The sequence below is a fragment of the Lampetra planeri genome, chromosome 5 (assembly GCF_965212315.1).
Source record: "Lampetra planeri chromosome 5, kcLamPlan1.2.h2, whole genome shotgun sequence".
Classification (NCBI taxonomy): Eukaryota; Metazoa; Chordata; class Hyperoartia; order Petromyzontiformes; family Petromyzontidae; genus Lampetra; species Lampetra planeri.
In genome coordinates, this window is record NC_136111.1 from 5047940 (window position 1) to 5069769 (window position 21830).

Below are 21830 nucleotides of genomic sequence, written 5' to 3' on the forward strand. Positions count from 1 at the left end.
TGGCGCCCCAATAAGTGCTCGCAACAATCCTTCCCTTGACGGTCTAGTGTGTAGGCTATATGGAGGTGGGGCGTTGGTTATTTGTGTACGTACAGTATTTAAATACCTTCCCCGTGCTACTCTGTGTAGTGGTTAGCGCGCTGCGCTACGAATCCGGTCACCCGAGTTTGATTCTCGCTCACGGCCAACATTCGCGACGATTATCAGAACCGGTCCTGGGCCTTCCCCTAGGTAGGCTCAGCCTCAAATGAGTACCTGGTGCGGTGTAGAAAAAAAACATCGCCACTGGGGAGACAAAGGCGGTCGGGCGTGGTGCTGGCCACCCCCCCCCCCCCCCTCTCGTGTGCCGTTCCGGCCTTCATAGGTGCTTCTCGCTGACAGCACTTGCCCCAACAGTCTGTCAAGGCTATACGGGGGATCTTTGTCTTTGCAGCAGCCCCTCCCCTCGGCGCCCATTCTTTTGCCCCCTGCCCCAGCACTCCCTTCCCCCCCACTTCCGCTCCAATCCCCTCGCCCCCGCCCCCCCTTTGCCCCCCCCACCCCATTTCCCTAACCCCCACCCACCCTCTTCTCCATTGATCTCTCTTGTCACAACACGCCTGACTCTGCTGATGAGACGCATAATGTCGAAACCGGTGCACGGTGTGCTCGTGTTCAAAACGATCCTCCTGAAATGACGCAGTCCCAGAAGGCCGCATGACTAATGGCAAAGGAGATTGACTGAAGACGAACGGCTTCAATTCGTTTTTTATTACGTATGCTGAAGAAGGCAGCTGTAATCTTAAAATACATTCATTTCAAGTGAGAATTCATGCACGCATTCGCCTTAATGGAAATCAGTTTGAGCAAATGTTGAACAAAAAATGTAAATAACCCCTATGTTACGTGTTAAAATAAATATAATAACCCTACGTGGTCTGACTGTTGGGACACCCTCAATTTTGTTGTTTCGTGTGCAATCGAAGTCGGTTTTCCGTATCTGTCGGTGCACAATTTTGATGTAGCGACGTCCCATCCGAATCGGAACATTCCCAGCGCACATTCATAAATGACTGTGTTTTATCAATCCACTGCCGGATGATGGTCCTCCGGGTTTGACGAGGTCGGTTCGCTCTGGTGAAGAGGTGCGGATTCCCAAAGACCGATTTCAAACATCACGCGCCAGAATAGATGTTAGCCGCGGACGGGAATCGAACTCTGTTGACTGGGCTACAGAGATCAGGGCGCTAATCACTGCGCCACCGCTCGTCCTTCATTTCCATTAGTTTATATTGCGAAAGGTCTATGAACTTTTCACTCGTTGTTCCATTTGCATACATCTCTGGGGTATTGTGTACAGAGTAATACTCCATTCAAATGTTAAATGAAATGCTTATGCCACGAACAGCAGAATATAGTTAATATGAACTACGGTAAATCCTGTTTCAGAGGTCTGCAAATAAATGCATACAAGTCTTTTTTTCATTATTAATCAAAACTTATTTGGCAAGCATCGAGGTTCTATTCGTCACGTGTTATTTAAGGGCATCGCTTCAACTCCGTGATGTTGACATCACAGTAACATCTCCTGTGACCTTTTGATTTAAAGCTTTCGTGACTGCAGGGATTCATATTCTTGGTTCTTTCGGTAAAGTCACGTAGAAGGGAAACAATAAAATAATAAAATATAAAACAATAAAATTCTCACGACGTTTCGATTGCAACACGAGCAATCATCATCAGGTGTGAAACCACAGCAAGAACATTTTCTTGCCGTGTTTTTCACACCTGATGAATTTTATTGTTTTATATTTTTATTATTGTATTGTTTCCCTTCTACGTAACATTACCAAAAGAACCAAGAATATCTCCTGTTACCCTTCATTCCACTATCAACAACAAAAAGTACACGTGCACCCTCGGTAAACAACGCTGGGCCAACGTTGGTCCAACAGTTCCAGTAACATGCCAACGTTAGCTCAACGTTGGCATGTTTACTGGGCATCTACAGTCCTCTGTCAATCCACTGCCCGAGGAGGGAAAGCTTTTCCACGCCATGCGGATCGCAGGGGTTGTTTTAGCCATACTTCACGACGCTGGTCAATGTGAGTTTGTGTGGGCGGGGAGGGGGTACGTGGGATCAGAGCAGTACTGTCCTGCAGTTGCCATCTGCTGGTCACCACGCAACAAAGCACCAAGTCACTCGTGACAACTTGGATGGTATCCAAATGCATCCCTACTTAGCTTATGAGCTCTGGCGAGTGTCGGCGTATTCTGGGTGGTTTCGTCACAGAGGTCGCAACCGGGTACCCGATACCCGTGCCCTACCCGATACCCGGCTACCCGTACCCGGCCAGGTACGAGTACGGGTACCCGTTTGCGACCCTGGTGCGGCCGGGTACGGGTAGGCCGTGAGTCACTGGCGAGTAACCGTTTGTCACTCATTTCGGGTAGGGTACGGGTAGGGTACGGGTACCCATTTGCGACCCTGGTGCGGCCGGGTACGGGTACGGGTAAGGAATCAAAACCTGTTTGCGACCTCTGTTTCGTTATAAGCCAGCACGATCACAAAATAGCATTTATCACTCATCTCCTCTTATACGTTAAGTAATAATTACAAGTATTAACTCTGAAAGTCACAGTCTCCGAAACGAATATTCAGGAGGGTCCTACTGCACTATGATGTGTGTCCAATTCCGTTAATGACTGTGGTTTCGTGTGGAAGGAAACCAGAGAAAACCCGCAAAGCGTACGGGAGGGTGGCACTCAGCACTCTCATCTCATGCCCTGGTGGTCACACATTTAAGTACTATCCAGGTTCAGGCCTGCTTGACTCTTTCATGATCCCATGAGGTCAGGCACATTCAGGGTGCTTTGAACATACGTTGAAACATTATACTTCCCTTTTTAATTTTGATTTGAAGCTTTCGTGACTGCCTCACAGCGCAGTTGGCAGCGCAGCAGCTTGTGTCACACATAGACATGACATTAACGTACTAATCCCCATAATCTCCCTGCCTAACCTCTCCCATCAACATAGTGCTAATCTCCCATTAACACTGTTGTTGTGCGCATATGCGGGAATGATACTCTTATGTGGCGACGGAAGCTCATTTCATGATAATCTCTCTCTATAATCTCTCTTTCCCTAATCTCCCGCATTAACACAACTGACGTGCTTGCGTCCGGGGATGGAATTCCTTCCAGCGCAGACCCTGCTTGCTTGCCCATCGCCACATAAATAACCTCTTATTGTAACAGCTCTCTCGCTGGTTCAGCAGTTCTACTGCTGGATAATTTTTTCCGCCTGAAGACGACCGCATGTGTTGCGATCGTAACGTCGTGATATATTATTCTCTTTTTAAGGTCGCACTGCAATTGAAGAATGCGTTGCGTTAATAATGGGAGGCTTCAATGCAAGGGTAGGTAAAAGGTGCAGAGATCAGACGATGATTGACAATTTGGCGTGGCAGTGAGGCACGAGATAGGAGAACGTCTATTACATTTGCAACCAGCAGTGATGTGAAGATAATGGACTCATTTCCCGAAAATAAGTGTGGAAAAATCGCCATATAGTAGCCGAAACTGAAAAATTTGAACTGAATTTTGTCTTTATTATCGCAGATAAAACCTCGTTGTAGGCTTCATAGATTACAGGAAGGTGGACCTCTTGTCAGCGCATGTTATCTGCAGTCAGCTGCGTGGAATCTTTGACACGGTGAAGCTAAAGATTCCCAAAGTGTGACAAAAAAATCCAGTTAAGCATTGAGGCCAGGTTTGCAGTTCTTGCATACATATACAGAAGAATGGCCACCCATATTCTGGTATTTTTTTCCAACGATTGCATTTTCAAAAAGGCGAGTTGTTGCTGCATGAGAAACATGTATCGTTGTACATGCATTTCAAATGTTCTTGCACATTTTTGTAAAATGTAGGCAAATTTCGATTTAAAGCTTTCGTGACTGCAGGGATTCATCTTCTTGGTTCTTTCGGTAAAGTCACGTAGAAGAGAAATAATAAAATAATATTTAAAAAACATAAAATAATTCTCACGACGTTTCGGCCACAACGCAAGCATCCGGTAAATTTAGGTACATTTAACTCTATAATTTGGCCTAGTGTCCGACTGTGATTGAGCATCATCATCATCATCCATTATCTATCCACAACGGTGCTGGATGAAGGTCTCCCCAAGCCATTGCCATTTCTCATCTCTCACGAGGCTGACGGTGCAATCCACTGAGCTTCTGCCCACGAGCCAGTAGCGGTGACGAGCGTGCGGGCAGGCGATTCCCCGCGCCACCACTCCCACCCCCCCAAAGCTACGAGTTGGCCCCCTTGACAACCACAATGTGAGATATATTTTCAACAACAATGTAAAACAAACACAAAACATATGTAACGACGCGGTTAAGCAAGATGAGCTGCGATATATACCCTAGGTGCGACCGTGCGAGACAATTCAAATATTGGGGCCACACCTGACCGATAGCCCACCCCCCTCCACCTGAGCTGACAATGTCGTAGTTACTACTCCACTAACACGAGCTGACCTCATCGCTCCATCTCCGTGGTGGACGATTTTCTGGGCGCGTTTCCTCTCCCTCGGCTGCCACTCACTCATTCGTCGCGACCACCGCCGACCATCAGGACGAAATGCCATCAAGTCTTTTCCGTTCATGCTCGGCAGTGGCCTTGGCTTGTTCTCGAAAATGTCACAAGAAGGCAGGAGGAGTCAGAATGGGAAGCCCTGTAAAACCGGCCCAATGCAGTGTCTTATTGACCACTGAAATAGGCTTCCCATCTCTCTCCCATGCATAGTCGCTCAATTTAGCAGCCTACAGATGTTATTTATAGCCTCCTCGGCATGCGTGCGTGTGGGTCATTTATTTTCATCCCGCTCATATTCGTGGGTGTTACTTTGAGACTGTTATGAAGATGCGGGGCTTATGCATATATACACGTGCATGTTTATTGTTGCTGCTCATAAATTCTGATTGCAAATGTATGTGTAAATCACAGTCATGCTTAGTACCAGATGGGCACCACTTGCGGTGTTAAGGCAACGTTCTCAAACAAACCCATTGAGAATCGTAAAAGATTTCCCGTATTGCAAGGGCGACCTGGGTTAAAATGGTACAGACGCATATTTACTTAATGCGGACATTTTGCACTTGGTAATACACATACGTTTGACTATTTAAAAAAAAAGTATGCGTTAGTACACATTAAAGCACTGTTGTAATATTCATCTTCTTGGTTCTTTCGGTAAAGTCACGTAGAAGGGAAATAATAAAATAATAAATAATAAAACAATAAAATACAATTCTCACGTTTCAGACGCTGTCTTTCCGACAGACGTGTTCTTCACCTGACGGCTGCTTGCGTTGTGGCCGAAACGTCGTGAGAATTGTATTTTATTGTAAAAATTTTATTATTTTATTATTTCCCTTCTACGTGACTTTACCGAAAGGATCAAGAAGATGAATCCCTGCAGTCACGAAAGCTTTAAATGTTGTAATATTGTTTTGTACTGTTCGTGTTGTCCAGTTGAAACGCTGTAGACAAAGGGACAGAACACTAGGGGGCGATACTCGATATGCAACGGTTATGAACATCTCGAGGTCGGTCAGCAGTCCGCAGCAAGCCATGTTCCGTAATGCGGCACTCAAGCCTGCAGGGCACCATCATCAGCCATGATCAATCTCTTGGCTGCCACCGTCATGATTTCGCCCAATGGCCATCATCCTGATAAACGACATATCCCACTTCAGTTTTCGTCCGTAAAAAATAAATAATCTAAATGTCTTTAACCTGCGTATGTTCTCAACTCGATGCATTCTGCTTTCTCTCAATGCAGCTTACAGCCTTTGTTCCATTTTCTTCAAGGTCCGTGTTTCTAATGCAGTGTATCAGTTGTTCGCCAGTAGAACCCACACACAAGATATGCTGCCCACAAATCGTAAAGCAGCTTCTCAAGGACATTGACTCGTTAACATTTTCAGGAAAGTGTTTTAAGCAAAGTAAATCTATTTATTATTTTCACCTACATGACTTTACCGAAAGAACCAAAGAGTATGGATCATTGCAGTCACGAAAACTTCAAATCTAGAATTAAATCTATGGAATTCTACCAATATCTAAAGCGAATCGAAAATAGTTTAGATTTATAAATGCATAGAAACATTGTGAAAGAATGAAACCTAGCATCATGTATTAGGATTAAAAACTTTATTCAGTACAATCAAAACAATGCCATTTCTGACAAAGATTGGCAAAGTGCCTCAATAAAACAAGCGGTATAATAAAATCACGTTGTTTAAAAAATATATTTGTAAAACGAAATCAACAATTTCTTGTGCAAAATCTAAGATTGGCTTTAAAAAGTCTACAATGTGTATCACGATATACTGTGGGCACAAACGCAGGCACACGAGGCTCATATCAAGCATCAACTGTGTAAATTCACAGAGTACTGGGGAAGTTCAATCTTAAGGCACATTTCTACGGCATCTTAACGCAAGTGATAAACCTAAAGAGCGTTAGTTTACTATTTAATTAGTGTGCAATTAATGCTTTGTTTCCATAACTAATGTCGGTGAATAGGCCTGAGAGCAGTATATCCCCCCACGGCGGTCCAAGTAGGCCGCAGAGCCCATTTTTTTGGAAGACACTACCATTTTCAGCTGGTCGATTCTGTTGTCATCAGATGTAAACGAAACGCATGCCATATCACCAACCTCACTCAACCAACAAGAGTACTGGTGTTAAAACTGTACAGTGGAAACTTTTAAAGCAGATGATGATTTACAGCCCTTCATCAATCGATAACATCACCATGCTGGCCAGAGTGGGTTGGCAAAGAGGGGCAAGAGTTCAGGACTGGATCATCTATCACTCACCACCTGTGTTCACTATCGAGGGGAATTGAACTCCGAGACGCAAGCAAAGTGCATTGCGCGATGTGCCAACCACTGCGCCACAACTTCACCCCAAATAAAATTAGATATATACTTAAAATATCCTAACCTCAACTATGGGAACATTAGACTTTATCGAAAAATATTCATTAAGATTGCGTCCGATTCGCCACCACCACCCACCAGGGGCAAGGTGATGTAAATTGAGGGAGTAGGGAGTGATACATAGGAATGTGAGAGAATGAGGCTGGATGACCCAGGGAATCTAACTTGGTCTGGCTCATCTGAGCTCGGGTACAGCAGTATGTAGGTTGAACTTCTTTCGCACCGTACGTAGCCAACCGTGCTAGTCGCAAGTGCGGAGGAAGGACAACGAACTAAAGACAAAAAAGCTGTTCAGGCACCAGGAAAGGTTTTGGCCCAGATAGAACCGGTAGGCATAAACGTGTGTTGAGCTATAATCCCAATGACCTGGTTTCCATTTCTTTTTTAGTGCTGGTGTGGGCGTCTCCTCGGTTGCCTCATTTTAAATTAAGTACTGTCCGGATTACGCTCACAAACACCAGAGCTGGGGAGGAGAATGTGGCCCCCACATGCATGACGTTTGATGTATCACCTCATGAACTGTGCAGGCCTTATTAGAACCTTGCAAACAGCAATTTTACCATCAATGCGTAAAGCTTTTCACGGGATCTGAAGTTCTTTTGCAGGCAAAGACACGTTGTGTGTATATAATGAATGTCTTTGCACTGTTCACACTCACACCAGTTGTCCCTCCAGACTTTAAGGCTAAATGAGGAATAAAAGTACGAGAGCATTGTGCAGAGAGAGGAAGATATGTCTATACGATGTAATTATCTGTGCATGTGTGCAGGAAGGAGTGCATGTGAATGCTTGCGTGACTACAAGTGAGAAAGTTGTGTGTGTGTGTATGACTACAGCAAGAGAATGTACGTGTGTGCATTCATGTGTGCATATCCAGTGTAGAAACTGGGCTTAATATCTGTTGGGTCTGTCTGGGTCAATGACACGGAATATTTCCGGACATCCAGTATACCTCTTAGTCTGACTCCTCTGACTCCTCCATTTTTATCAGGGACCCAGAACAAATTAAGTGAGAAATTAAGCCCTGGGTAGAGAGCGGTGTGATTTGTGCACGTGTATTCAAGCAGTTATTACAGATGGGGTGCATGGTGTAATGGGATGCATGGTGGTGTGTACTCAGGTCTTTATATTCCCGCCTGCTTGTACCCAGGTGATATGTTCTTGTAGAGCAGACAGGCGAGGAGCAGCACCAACAACTGACAATGGGAGACAAGGAGAGACAATGTTCTTTGAGCGACACCAAGGAAAATCTGGAACAGGAGTTTTAGATAAAAATTTATAAAAATATGAACCAGTGGGACAAGTGGACGTTTGCTCAATAATCACTCATCGCCGTATTTATTTATAGTCCGTTTAAATCGCAACTTACAAAGCATATGTAAAATGCTGTTAACATTAATGTATGCGTAAATCAAGTGAACCAATCCCAACAGACACGTGAAAAAAAAATAAAGGTGTGAATGACTCATAGCCTCAATCCCACATATTTCTCTGATCTCATTTCCCTTGTATTTTCCCTGCAGGGCTTTTCTCCAAAACTCTCATCATCAAACGCCACACATGATGAGAGGGAGGTTTTGCTTTCTCCTCTGTTGTTCCTACAAGTCTGGAGCACCATGAAACTTGCGTTCCATATATTTGATGTTATGTATTCTTTATACAACCTATCACACCCCAAGGAATGCTGCCTTGGTATAACGCATTGCACACTGGACTTGCAATTGAGAGGTCACCAAATTCGATCTCACAGCATGGCAGATGAAACAATGAACACGTTCCTTAAATCTCACTCTGCCCTTGTCCATCCAGCAGTTTTAATGAGAACACACCAGTTACTTTGGTCGTATAAATTGTGGGTGATGCCACCTATTCAAAGGCATCTAGACAGTTTGGAAAGGGGCTCTCGAAAGCTCGCTATAGTCGAGGCCCTTTTCTAGCGGTGTCGCAAGCAAGTAATTGCATTACCACCCCTTTACATTACATCGAGTTGTGGCACGGTGGTTAGCACACCACACATAAACCCTCATTCTAAGTAAAATTCTTGGGTATGGCTAACAGGAGTGGCTAGTGATATACTTAGGGCACTATGTTATCCTGTTCTTCATTATCAAATAAAAGTTTCCAAAATAAATCCATCCTGCCCTCTTTCTTTATTTTGATCCCAGTCCACATACAATAATTGCCCTACATAGGCACGCACACTTTTGTGTTTTCTAGTTGCGTCCCTCCGAAAATTATAGTTTGTTTGTTAAGCGAACGTATATGGATGAATTCAATCGCGTTCAGTCAAGCATTACAATGGTAACGTTTATAGGACCAGTCCAGACCTAAAAAAATATATTTAAACTTTAAACGCCACTGGACTGTATACCAATGTTGAGAATTATTAGTGGAAAATAACCTCTTGCCAATAAACCAAAACTCCAGGCTACTTGCTGTATGCTTAGAACTTGATCAAAAAACCGTGGCTTCCAAAATAGGTATAGAAGATATGACGGTAGATCAAAAACAGAGGAAGTTGTGGGTGTATGTATGCTTGTTGAACTTATTTCGCACCGTACATGGCCAACTGTGTTGATCAAAGGTGCCGGGGAAGGACAACAAACTAAATAAAAAAGCAATTCGCAAGAAAGTAGTTTTCAATCTGGATTTAGAAGTGCATAGTTCAAGTGGCTTGCTAATATCAGAAGGAAGAAGCGCATCTGAAAGCGTGCGACGTAGTGACCGTTCGATGCCTAGCCAAAAACAGCCGCGAAAATGACCGGAGCTCGTGTCATGGTTTATGCTCCTTGACGAGATCGGCAAGGTATTGTGATTCATTTGTGGCAAGCACTTCGTGTGCAACAAGTGCGACCTTTTAATGTAATCGATCGACAACCAGAAGCCAATGCAGTTTGGCGAGCACTGGACGGACATGGTAAGATCCTGCAGTACCCGTCTCGACACGTGCCAACGAGTTTTGTGTGTTACCTCAAACGCTGCTATGGCCACGCAGATTGCGAGGATGACAGACATGTTGGCTTGCAGCCAATCCTTGATGTGCATTTCGCACCCCTGTGGAACACAAATACACACGAGCTTGTAAATACCCACGCACACATTCACACATAGGCACAGAGGGGATAGTAACCTTCATAACCCATAGGCTGCTGGACAAGTGTTGTTATTTCATATTCTTATTCAGGTCAGCTTGCCACACAAGAGGGTGGATGGGTGAGCTTCACGTGCAGTCATCGTTATCCACCAATGCTGATGATGGGCACGTGGTTTGATTTTAAGACTGTTTGCCTCGATGTCCAAGAATCAAATTGCACCATTGGCACCTCCGAACCCAGGTTGCTGGCATCGCAAAGGGAACAAACTACAATTGCACGCCTCTCATTTTTCTTGGCATTTTCACATTTCCACACATTCCACATTGTCAGACGCATGAACACACAATCATAAACAGAGGGTTTGCAATGTGAAATAGAGGCATCACTAGATGCTCTGCCAGAAAAGCAACACAAACTACACATGAAGTGAGGCATACAGAGACACAGAACACAAATACAATACATAAACACGTTGACATGAGACCCAAACCAAATCATAAGCAATGAGGAAAAGCAGTGAACCTTAAGCACAGACATACACAGTGGGCGAGACAGTGAGATGAAGGCCATTCAAGACTGTAGGTGGAACAGACTCAGGAATTATTCTCATCCTGATGTTTTCAATCATGCACAAGACTAGTTAACAACGAAAAGTCACCCATTCAATAAGAACAGGCTGGTATCAGCTGACATTAAAGCTTATGCTGCCCTCTAGTGGATATAGGATTGCATCATCTATTTGCAGTCATGTTTTTTAAAAAAATCTACACAAAAGGTCATAAGGTCGCACAGGAGTCATCCTCAATACCATAAGTCTGTGATTCTTTGCAGTCAGAATGAGTCGTTACTGACTTTGTACTATAAAAATATCTCATGTGCGGTGGCTGACAGACTGACCCATTAATGAGGTTTTTCTTATTATTATATTTGGGGTCTAGATATTGTCCGATTCAGATTGAGTGTTTTTAGGACACAAAGCCACTGCAGATATGGCTTTGTAACTGTTGCTTTTTAGTAGTGTATGGCCATATACAGATGCATGGGTATGCATTGGGAAAAAGAGACAGTTACAGAGGAACAATTGCCCCTTACCTGCTCGGAAATAGCAGAGGGAGCAGATGCAGGCCACGGGAAGCAGAAGTCTGTGTTATTCTTGTCTGCATGGACGAGACTACGGTTTTGGAAGCAGCTGCAGGGATAGGTGATATCCGGGTATGTTGCCTGGTCACAAATGTAGAAGTTGTCCTTCCAGTTTTCGGTGCCGTTCAGTCCACAGCAGTTAAACTGTGTAATGGTAGGAGAGAACAGATGCGTTTCATCAGTTATGGACAGCGTCACAATTAGGACGCACAGTTCGGACACTTTAAAGATTGCACATCAGCTGCTTTTTGCAGTGGGTTTCAGTTCGAATTCAAGAGGGTGCCCTAATTAACACCTCGCCTTGTATACAGGTCGTGGGTTCGATCCAGACCCTGACGCCTGCAGCATATTTGGAGTTTGCATTTTCTTACCGTGGTCGCGTGGATTTTTCAATGGAAAAAAAAGTCGTGAGACCCAGTGAGGCTTTTCTAGGTAAATGAGTGTAAAATGCAATAATAAATAATTTGTATAATCATCAGCCAACAACGACTGTAATTCAGATATAAATTATTTGTATACCGCTCTTGATGAGAGAGAAATGCTCGTGAAATTTCACGGCGTCGGATGTACTCCGACAAACTGACTTTTTCACCTATGCTTGGATGGTGCTGATGGTGCATTCAGTTTCATGTGTGCGTAAAACTATCGTCATATTCCACTATAAGCCATATTTTCGAAAACTATAGATAATAAATTTCAAAGTGACACCGTAAGATATATTCGAATGATTTAAACATTTTGACTGAGTTTTCCTAATTTATGGGCCTATACTTTCACATAATATTCCAAATTGACTTTATTTACAGACAATGGAACAATGGTTTTTACTTGAAGATAAATTAAGTGGTCTTAAACCCTCGATATTTTAACTGGAGACACTTTTTAATACATTTCCTGCAAAAGGCACATGTTAAGCATTGGGAATTGAACCGGCGACCCTGAACCAAATCAGCACGATAACCAATATATATCTGACTGCTGCACTGTTCAATCCCCAGTATAAGCGGTATTACTTTACAAATTAAGTTATAAATGTTCTCGATGGGGGGGGGGGTGATTTATACTCTTTACACAAAATCCACAAAGCTTTGGCTTTCAGACAAAATAAGCCACCACTTTTTCAGATACAAATTTTATACCCATAACATGGCTTGTGTGATGCTATATGACAAAGGGTGACGAGCCTAAGAACTCTTTCTCGTGGTCTTCCAAGACGATACCATCTGATTCGATATTCCCCCAAGTTACGAAAGTTGGAAGATAGTACAGACGGGGCACCATCTTCAAAGACTCTCCGCCATAATAAAACACAATCCACCACTTCTCCAATCATGGAATAAGATGGAGCCGATGAGCCAAATATTTCCATTTCTGTGTGGATTTTTTTGCAGGCTCATTCCCTGCCTTTGAAAATATTTTAAACTAGATTCATGCTTAAGATTGATCCATTATTTTAAATGCCCAAATTGGTCATCCTAAAAACCATCTACTTTTAAATAATAACAATAATAATTTTCACTTCTAAAGCACCTTTCACCCGGAGGTCCCAAGGAGCTGTACAAAACATGCATGCAGTGAGTATTCATTCCGAGAAATTATAGCACTGATGTTTCTGTCAAGCTATAGACTTATTAAAAAGCTAAGTTAAGTTCTCAGATGCAGAGATTTTGATTATCTCAGCCCAGTAACAAATTAAATAACAAAAAGATTACAGAATTGAAATTAGTTTTTCTAACTCAAGTAAGTCTAATTCAACTATCATGTTGAGTGGAGGTGTGCGAAGTCAAGCGTAAGTTGCTCAACATAACTTTTACTTCTGCTGTAAAAACGGGGGAAAATACTTCCTTGTGCCCAAATAGATTCGTAACAACTGAGATGTAATTACTCAATAAACATGCCATTATTTTTAAACCCTCAGCCTCTGCATTCTTTCCTCTACAGTGTCAGTGGAAGAGCCCATGTGACAAGGCTGTCCCATATGCCTGACTGACCCTGCGCCGCTTGAGCCAAGGGTCTCGTGTCGCTGCTAAGTTGCCGAGCGATGACCCCTGAACCCCAGGATTTCACACCTTCTGCTGGATGCTGTCCCACAGGCTCCATGTGTGCAGGGGATCCTCCGTGCTCAAATTCCGATAGGATTTGATGATGTTAAATGCGACGCCGTTGAGCTTGTCATTGATCTGCATGACAACACGCATGCACGCCGCACACGGTCAAGTACAGAGATGTGCGGTGACGTGAGGTGATGTATGATGGTGTCTGGTTGTGTTTTTTTTTCCCAAATTGTATTCTAGTTGTGCTCTCGACATCATGCTAAGAAACAGAATCCATTAAGAACTTTCCTAGAAGCGTTTGTCGCATGACAGTCTCAAAGCTGGAATTATCGAAATCGAGTTCAGAATCAATTTTAAATGTGCTTATTGTTTTTGCACAATCTTTGGTGACTGCTGAGACCAACAACTAGCAGCAGGCAGCAGTAGTAGCTCGTGGTACCAGCTTGAGATTGAGAAAAATGGAACCTTGGGTTTCTCAGCTTCAAGAAACATCTGAAGTTTAACTGGATAATTGGAACGTGGCTTAATTGGCTTCATCAGCTTCATGTAGCTTCACAGAAATGTTCTGATGAAAGGCTGGCAATGGTGCACATTGTTTTTATTACGAATCTAACTACAAAACATTCCTCTGTATTTCAATTATTTATTAAAAGCACATTCACAACGTTACTTGAAATTTGGTGGAGCTTTACATACCCCATCAACTGGAGCCTCAAGTAACTACTATCAAGGAGTTAGGTGTGATGGGGAGAGTAGAATAGGAGTGTGATATGAAGAGGTGAATAACAGGGAGCGCGGTGTGATGAAAGGATAATGTAACCCAATGAATGCCCATAAAAAATGGCTTCTGTGCTATGTAGTAATAGTTGTAGTTCATCATGAACACATTGTATTTTTGTGCAGTGTGTATATGGCAAAGAGGACGTAGTTAGTATGTTGTGTGCAAAATATGTTTGGCTCTCTGGGTGGTCAGCGAAGCTATGGACAGCCGAGAGATATGGCTTGGCAAGAAATGAGATACATTAGTGAGATGAAAGAGAAGTAACAGGAGAGAAATGAGAGAGCTGTAGACAACAGAAACAGAACAGTGATATGAAAGAAAGAAAGACAAGATTAATTATAGACTTAAAGAAAAGGAGTACAGATTAGCAGTCACATGTACTGACGCTATGATGTCAGATGACCCACCAACACACAATGTAAATGAAAGTTGACCAACCCTGGTGTATAGTGTTCAAGATACGCATGTAGCATTGACAATGTGTGAGATAGGTAGGTACGTATGTATGTATGTTGATGGCACATCGTTTGGTGTGAAAGCACTCACTTTATCCTTGTTGATGTAAACGACAGTCCCTATCGCCACTTGGGCCACGAGCAGTCCCACCAGACATATAAAGTACTGCATAATGAAGCGAGCACAGAGAAAATGGCAAATAAGCACCACTCTATAGACATGAAATAAAAATACAGGCCACAAAACACAGCGCACGAAACTGTGCACAGTACGACATGCAACAACCACAAAATCAGACGCAAATATAAGGCACAGCACACAATAAATTATGGAACAGAACAAAGAACATATGATGGCAAAAGCGATACAGCCTTGTGTCAATTTAAAGCAGGAAAGGAAGCCTCCCATGCCATGGTCGATCATGCAAGTTTGTTTTTATCATACTTCACCATGCTGTGTGCTAGTTAGCGAAAGGGAGGGCGCAAGATATATCGCTTGCCATTGATGTTAGCCATTGGCCACCAAACTTAAGTTGATGGGTTCATAAAGCGAAGTGTACTGGCCACTGCGACACCTCTCCACCCCAAATGAGAATTACCACTCCGGATATGAATCACAGAAAACATGACATGCACAGCAGCAGGCTGTGATAAAGGGCACGTGACACACAGCCAGGCCCACTGAGATCTTGAGCACGTAGTTAACATGTGAAAAAAACATAATTTACAGACAAATAAAGGAGCACTGTTTTGTGTTTAATTACAGAAGCCAACTGAAGTGACTACAGAAGCAGTTCTGCAGCATCATCTTACAAGGACATTCCCTGATTTGATTTAACGACCTATTGGACAGGAGTGTTCCATGTTTCTTGGATATTTGTAATCCTCCTGAAGTGCAATAAAAAATACTTGACAAAAAACTTGTTAATCTTGTGTAAGCTAATATAATATTCATTACAAGTTTGGAATTTTATTCCAGGATCTCAGTGGTATTGGCTCTAACCATTAGTCTCTTAACCAAACCCGGCCAACTCAGTGGAGTAATGGCAGCTGTGCTGTGCCACACCGTGGCATTAGTGTAGTCTCACTCACCACAGCAAGTAGACAGCGCACTTCCTTGCTGGCACCCAAGCAGCCAAAGAGTGACACCAGGCATGTGATGCTGCCTATGCCAACAAGGGCATACGCTGGAATGGTGAGTTCAACGTTGCCGTCAATTACTGCAAGGTAGAGGCAGAAGGTTTCGAGAATGAGCTCAGAATGTGTGAACACGTAGTGTTATACTGGTAGGAACCCACTGTATCCGTCCGTCGTGCAGGAAGGGGCTGGGTAGGGAGGGTGGGGCTGGGTGGGGAGGGGAGGGTGGGTAGGGGCTCGGTGGGGAGGGTGGGGAGGGTGGGGCTGGGTGGGGAGGGTGGGGCTGGGTCGGGGGTGGGATGGGTGGGCTGGGTGGGGCTGCATGGGGCTGGGTGGGGAGGGGCTGGTCACCCCGTGGTGCCCTTAATAAACTCAACGTTTAACCTACTCACGCCGGCTTGTGCCCGCCCTCATAGTCGGGCATATTTGCGGAATACACCATGCCGCCGTTGACCCTGGCCATTGACCAAGCAACCCAACGTTCCTACCAGCTCCCTCCGCAGGAATGTGTTGTATTGTTTGTTTAGTTTGGTGATTTTAACACTGTCCCTCATGCCAGGTGTCCCGTGTCCTATATATTTGTTTACAATTTGCTCACACACACGTGCATGCATGTATATAGGGTAGTCAATGTGTTTGTATCATGGTGTTTGTAGTATGAGGTGTGTATCATGCCAACAGAACTTCCCCCAACAGTACGTGCAGGCTATATGGGGGATCTTTGTCTTGTTGTGTATCATGTTGAGTGTGTGTGCATGTAGTACCATCATTTTGGTTTGGCCAGAAAACATTACGACAGCCTGCGCCCCTCGTGTATGAGAAGGAGTGAATGTGTAAACATGCAAATGCTTTTTTACGCATGCTGGCATGGTCCTTACGAGTGCATAAATGCATACTGTTGGACCTGCCGACGAATGGTATCTACTATGTCAAGATTGGCTTCTTTAGCAGAGGGCTCAAAAAAGTTGCCCGCCATTTGCTACTGACAGTTGAGAGATAGCAGCCCTTTAACATTAAAGGACGGAGGAGGACCAACATTCACAAGGAGCAGAGTGTCCAGCATCTAAAATAAAGCAAGGTGACATGGGAGCACACCGGGTGCATCTGTCCATTGTCTAAGTTAGTTCACACACCTGGGTCTGTCCATTGACCTCCTGCCAGTGAACCTTTAAAACATAACAGTCTCAAAAGTTGTGACGTCACTTATTGATAAATAGCCATTGTTGTACGAATGTAATGTACTGTTTTAGGGCTCACCCACGGTGTTGATAAAGCTTTGCTGGTCGTATACGATCCACAGGCCAAAGCCCATTATGATCAAGCCGAGCACCTGCATGTGTGTACAAATAGGTTAGTTCCACAAATCAGGCAAACTCAAGTCACAATTCAAAATCGTACTAATAACTATGCAGTGTCGTTTTGAAGGTAATTCATTATACTTTCATAAAAAAATCTTCTTTTCTGGAATTTTTCTGGTTTGAAACACACCCGAATCTGAATGCACATCACCATTTCAGTCGATGAAAAAGTGGGTCGGTTGAAGTACATCCAACACCCATGACACTAGACATAGTATGTAGTGTCATCCTCATAACTGAGGATTGCTGTCCGGGACAGATGCTTTCAGTCATACTATGGCCAAGTAAAAAGGCATTTCATGATTATACTTATATTATACTTATATCAACCACTGCAACTTTGCTAAGCTTGGACAACAGCAAACTTGCATTCAAAGGCAAGGTACCCCGACAGGATGCGAGGGGAGACACTCGGGCAATGACGGGACTGGGATGGCCAGACAATTAGCAATGTCCTGTCTCTATGATGCGATGTTCATCATTGTTTGCATAAAGTTTTGAACCAAAGTTGGAGGTTATTTACAGCCAGTGTTATTTTAATAGACGAGTTCTGAGATTGTAGTTACCAAGTTCCGAAGTAAGCACACTCACCTCTTTACTGGACATCTGTGAATTAAAAAGCTTCATAGCTCATCGGATTTCTCCAGGATAACTAAAGCTTCTCATTCTGATTCTGTGAAGTCTGTACTGTATACTTTGTGTTCCTTTGATCCCACTGTAGTTAATTGGGCCACTGTAGCCCCTAACACCTGAGTGGGTCCCACGACCTCGTCTGCGAGCTTGTAAACCATGCGGACTATTGCCCCGAGTCGAAGATGAAATCCAGGTAGGGGAGCAGAAACAAACACTCCACAAAATATCTCGGCAGAAGCGCATTAAATAATTAAATGTTGTGCTGCCATACTCTTATATAAGCGCAAAACTTTATCTGTGATGAACACTGCACTTTCCGTCGCTTTCATGCAAGGGGCGCTGCAAATCTACGCGCCCCCTGCATGAACGACGGAGGCACAGGGACAGACGTTCGATTACGTTGCAATCGATCTGCAGACGGCGGTCTTCTCGCACGGCCATCTCTATGTCGCCTTATCTCGATCCCGCAATCCCAAACAGGTGAAAGTCTGCATCGAACCGAACCCCAAGCAAGGCCATCGACTTAACGACGAGAGAAAATTCACACGAAATGTCCTTTACAATTAAGTCTTCCAGATGTAAAATGAAATAAGCTTTAAATGAAGAAATACAATTATCTAAATATAAACATAATACAATTCAAAGAGGTTTCATTTTAAAACTTCAAAACGGAGCATCGGGTGCTTGCGTGAATGCGTCGTTCGAGTGCAATTTGTTTTGTGACTTTCCTGGCCGAAGGCCACAGGCGACCCCGAACAACCCCTAGTTTCCTGATAATCTATCTCGCAGTCTGCTTTCTGTACCCACTGCAGTCATTATCACTTCATTATCACATGTTATCGCGTGTTTTGCCACAATAATCTGAGGTTTAATGCTGACTTGATCCCTCGCAAAATGTATCTATTTGGCGTTTGAACATCTTAACACATCTGTTTTATTGCCAGAAAGGGTAAAAAAAAATATTGTTATTTTTCGATTTAAAGCTTTCGTGACTGCAGGGATTCATCTTCTTGGTTCTTTCGGTTCAAGTTCATTTATTAGGTATAGCCCTGTGAGCCATTCGGCTCTTGAATCGGGTGCAACCGCAACAAACAGAAAACAAAAACATTAAAAAGAAAACATCTTAAAGTGCCTATGTGCAAACAGAAAATCCACGAAAAGACAGCAAAATATTGCAGAAAAAGCACCGTACACCAACACTGTGTGCAAAAATCCCAGTGGGATGAAAGCCAAACAACAACAACCACACGACAACTTAAATTAAGGCCATCAGTCTAACTCTGTACTACAACAAACATGGCCAAACCAAAAAACTTTTCGAAAATCACCAAAATAAAGCCATAAAAGCAATGAAACAGTGATCATAGGAACTGTGACCGAATTTTCACAATAAACGACGTCAACAACATGTACTACCAAACTCTGCAGCCATAGCTGGCAGCATGAGTCACTCCACAACACGTAGAAGAGAAATAATAAAATAATAAAAATAAAACATTTTTTTAATTTCCCTTCTACGCGACTTTACCGAAAGAACCAAGAAGACCTATTGTTATTTTTCATCATTTTGGACACTGCCAACAAAAGGTTCCCACAGACACCTCGATGCCCAATAAATCGGGCATCATTTCAGCCACATCATCACCATGGCTCTCATCCCATGGCGACCCACCAACCCCGTCCTCAATGTCCCTCGTATCACGAGCGTCCATGCCCAAAGCCTACGACCGCCTCTTCGCAAGCACTTACAAAGAAGAGGACATTGAAGATGATGATGAGGTAGCGCGTGGCGTACAGGCAGCCCCGGGACGCCATCGCGAAGTCTTCCGAGTGGAAATTTCCTGTAGAAGAAGAAGACGACAAATACAGCGTGAGGAGAGGCGACGGCGAAGGGGCTTTGGTCGTAGTGGTGATGATGATGAGGGAAGAGGAGAGACGTACAGCAGCGTATGAAGGGACTTTCTTTCGCGCCGTACGTAGCCCAACCGTGTTAATCGTAGAGGTGCGAGCGAGGGGGGGGGTGAAGGACAACAAACTAAACACAAAAATAGATAGAGAAATAAAGAGACGAAGATGATGATGAGGAATGAGGAAAAACGAGGTTGTACCTGGCACCACAGTTCCGTGTTACTTCGTTGCCCAGGAGAGTTGCGGAAACCCAAAGCGCCCTCAGGGCGACTTCAACAACCAACTCACGCGCAGTGTGCACTGGTCCAGATGTCTTGTGACCACCCCCCTACCGGAATTAATTGACGCCCTAAGTGTTTTTGTTTTCTTTTCCACATTCATTTCCGTTTTAAATAAACCTTATGTATTTTATTATTATTATATTTTAGATAATTTAATGTGTGGGGGGAGAGGGTGGGAGGAGGTCACAAGACATCTGGACCACCCTGTGTGTGCAGTGCCAGAGTCAGTGACGTGTGGCAAGGCGTGACAAAAGTTGCGCAATGTTGCCTAGGGTATTTGTGGGGGAATTGTCAGTCAGAATCTTTATTTAGACTGGAGGAGCTATAAAGCTATTTTTCATGTAAAATGTGATGTGCTGTATAGTCTAATGCGAATGATCATTACACTGTGGGTGGCATGCGTGAATACCCATTCAGTGTTGATGTGGAGCGGTGTTCTTCATTGCACATTTGTGAAGAACACTGATGTGGAGTGTTGACTAGTTTCAATCGATGCATATACCTACGCTTATTCCAATAAGATGTATTTCACTCCACCTGAGCCTCACTGCTGATGATGACGAGCATGAGGATTAAAACCTGCTACGAGTTCGCCTGTTTGGCGTGTTTGCACACATGATGGAAAACACAGTCGTTGAATGTCAAGCCAATAGGTTAAAGCAAGCAAATTAGACTGGTTTTGTTTGACCTGGGTCTCATCAGCAGGATCAGGTTTGCTATACAAATGCTGATAGATTAGCAGATGCCCTTGGGAAGAAACATTATATGTCCTGCAAATAATGGCCACCTTTTCTATCACAAAGGGCAAAGATGTCAATAGTTATAGAGTGCAATTATTAGTCTCACTGGGAAGCGTCGTTTAAAATTTGAGTATTGAGGCTCTCTGGTCACTGCATTGCAGGTACACAGACCCGCTACAAAAAACTTGGACTTTTAATATTCCGGGAATACTTACACATTTCCCAGGTCAACTACAGTACAGTACATCAAGAACAGGATGATCATACAGGTTTGACAGTCTGAACCATGATATCCAAGTCTCAGAAATGAAGCAGCTCGGTCTACAGGATGTGATTTGTGTTCTTGACCCAGCCAATGCATTATATTGTGCAATGCCAACATCTCCCTTTGCCAATTACTAGTAATTAGCACACTCATCACCCTTGCCCCAAAACCTTGCCCCACACCCTTCATCAGTTTTTTTCCATTCCTGTGCCCGAATGTGTGGAAAAACTAATTGATGGCAGCGATATTTGTAAGTAATTTGCCAATGTTTCACGAGGAGATTTGGAATATATATATTTTTTTATCAATGTGGGTGTTTGGCGGGTAGGTCAAATTGATGGTGGTGTAAACTTAATTTGGAGCTTTCGTGACTGCAGGAATTATTCTTTGTTTTTTTCGGTAAAGTCACGTATAAAGATAAAATAATAAATTAAATTAAATACTAGCATACTACGTTTCGATTGCAACACAAGCAATCATCATCAGGTATAAATTAAATAGAAACACAAATCTAGTATTCTTAGAAATGTAATGTAATACAACAGAGAGTCGGATAACATAACAGTCAACACCCTACCTGGTTGATTACGTTCTTCCTGAGAATGCTAAATTTGAGAGAGAGATAAAACACAGAACCAGAGACATATAGACAGACATATAAGCAGACAGATATCACAGAGATACATAGATAGAGAGAACAAACATAGGCACACAGAGAAATCACGCCTCCGTGTCGAGACCTTATTTGCTGAATAGCATGAGTACCGTAGGCCACCTAACATGTGTGTTTTTACCTGGTAAGAAAAAAAAAGTTTCGTTTTATTTGTATACAGTATATTTTAATAGATTTGTTCACTTTTCCTATACTTTATACTTATTGTGTTTTTTTATTGCTGCTTGTTGTTGTAACGTTCTGATCTGAACTCCGATTGGACATCTGTGAAAAGAGCTTTATAGCTCATCGGATTCCTCCAGTATA

General features: G+C 43.3%; 1 protein-coding gene across 2 annotated transcripts; it reads right to left on the reverse strand.

The window, feature by feature from the left end:
• Positions 1-6195: 6195 nt before the first annotated feature.
• Positions 6196-19866, reverse strand: LOC144718716 (CD82 antigen-like). Of its 2 annotated transcripts, none has more exons than XM_078594189.1 (9): positions 19766-19866; positions 19407-19498; positions 16924-16996; positions 15622-15749; positions 14621-14695; positions 13309-13419; positions 11192-11383; positions 9975-10058; positions 6196-8200 (listed from the first exon to the last, which is right to left on the reverse strand). In XM_078594189.1, the coding sequence occupies exons 2-9, from the start codon at positions 19470-19472 to the stop codon at positions 8129-8131; spliced, it is 801 nt and encodes a 266-aa protein (XP_078450315.1). In that variant the 5' UTR covers positions 19473-19498; positions 19766-19866; the 3' UTR covers positions 6196-8128. The 2 variants fall into 2 exon arrangements, with proteins under 2 accessions (XP_078450315.1, XP_078450316.1); XM_078594190.1 differs by lacking the exon at positions 19766-19866 and adding an exon at positions 19599-19683.
• Positions 19867-21830: the final 1964 nt, after the last annotated feature.

Excerpts from the sequence above, each read along its gene's own strand:
- LOC144718716 (XM_078594189.1), bottom strand. The coding sequence starts at position 19,472 with ATGGCGTCCCGGGGCTGCCTGTACGCCACGCGCTACCTCATCATCATC. Across the intron at positions 11,384-13,308 it reads GGGACAGCATCCAGCAGAAG|TTTAACTGCTGTGGACTGAA; the intron begins GTGTGAAATCCT and ends ACCATTACACAG. Across the intron at positions 8,201-9,974 it reads TGGCCATAGCAGCGTTTGAG|TTGTTGGTGCTGCTCCTCGC; the intron begins GTAACACACAAA and ends TCCCATTGTCAG.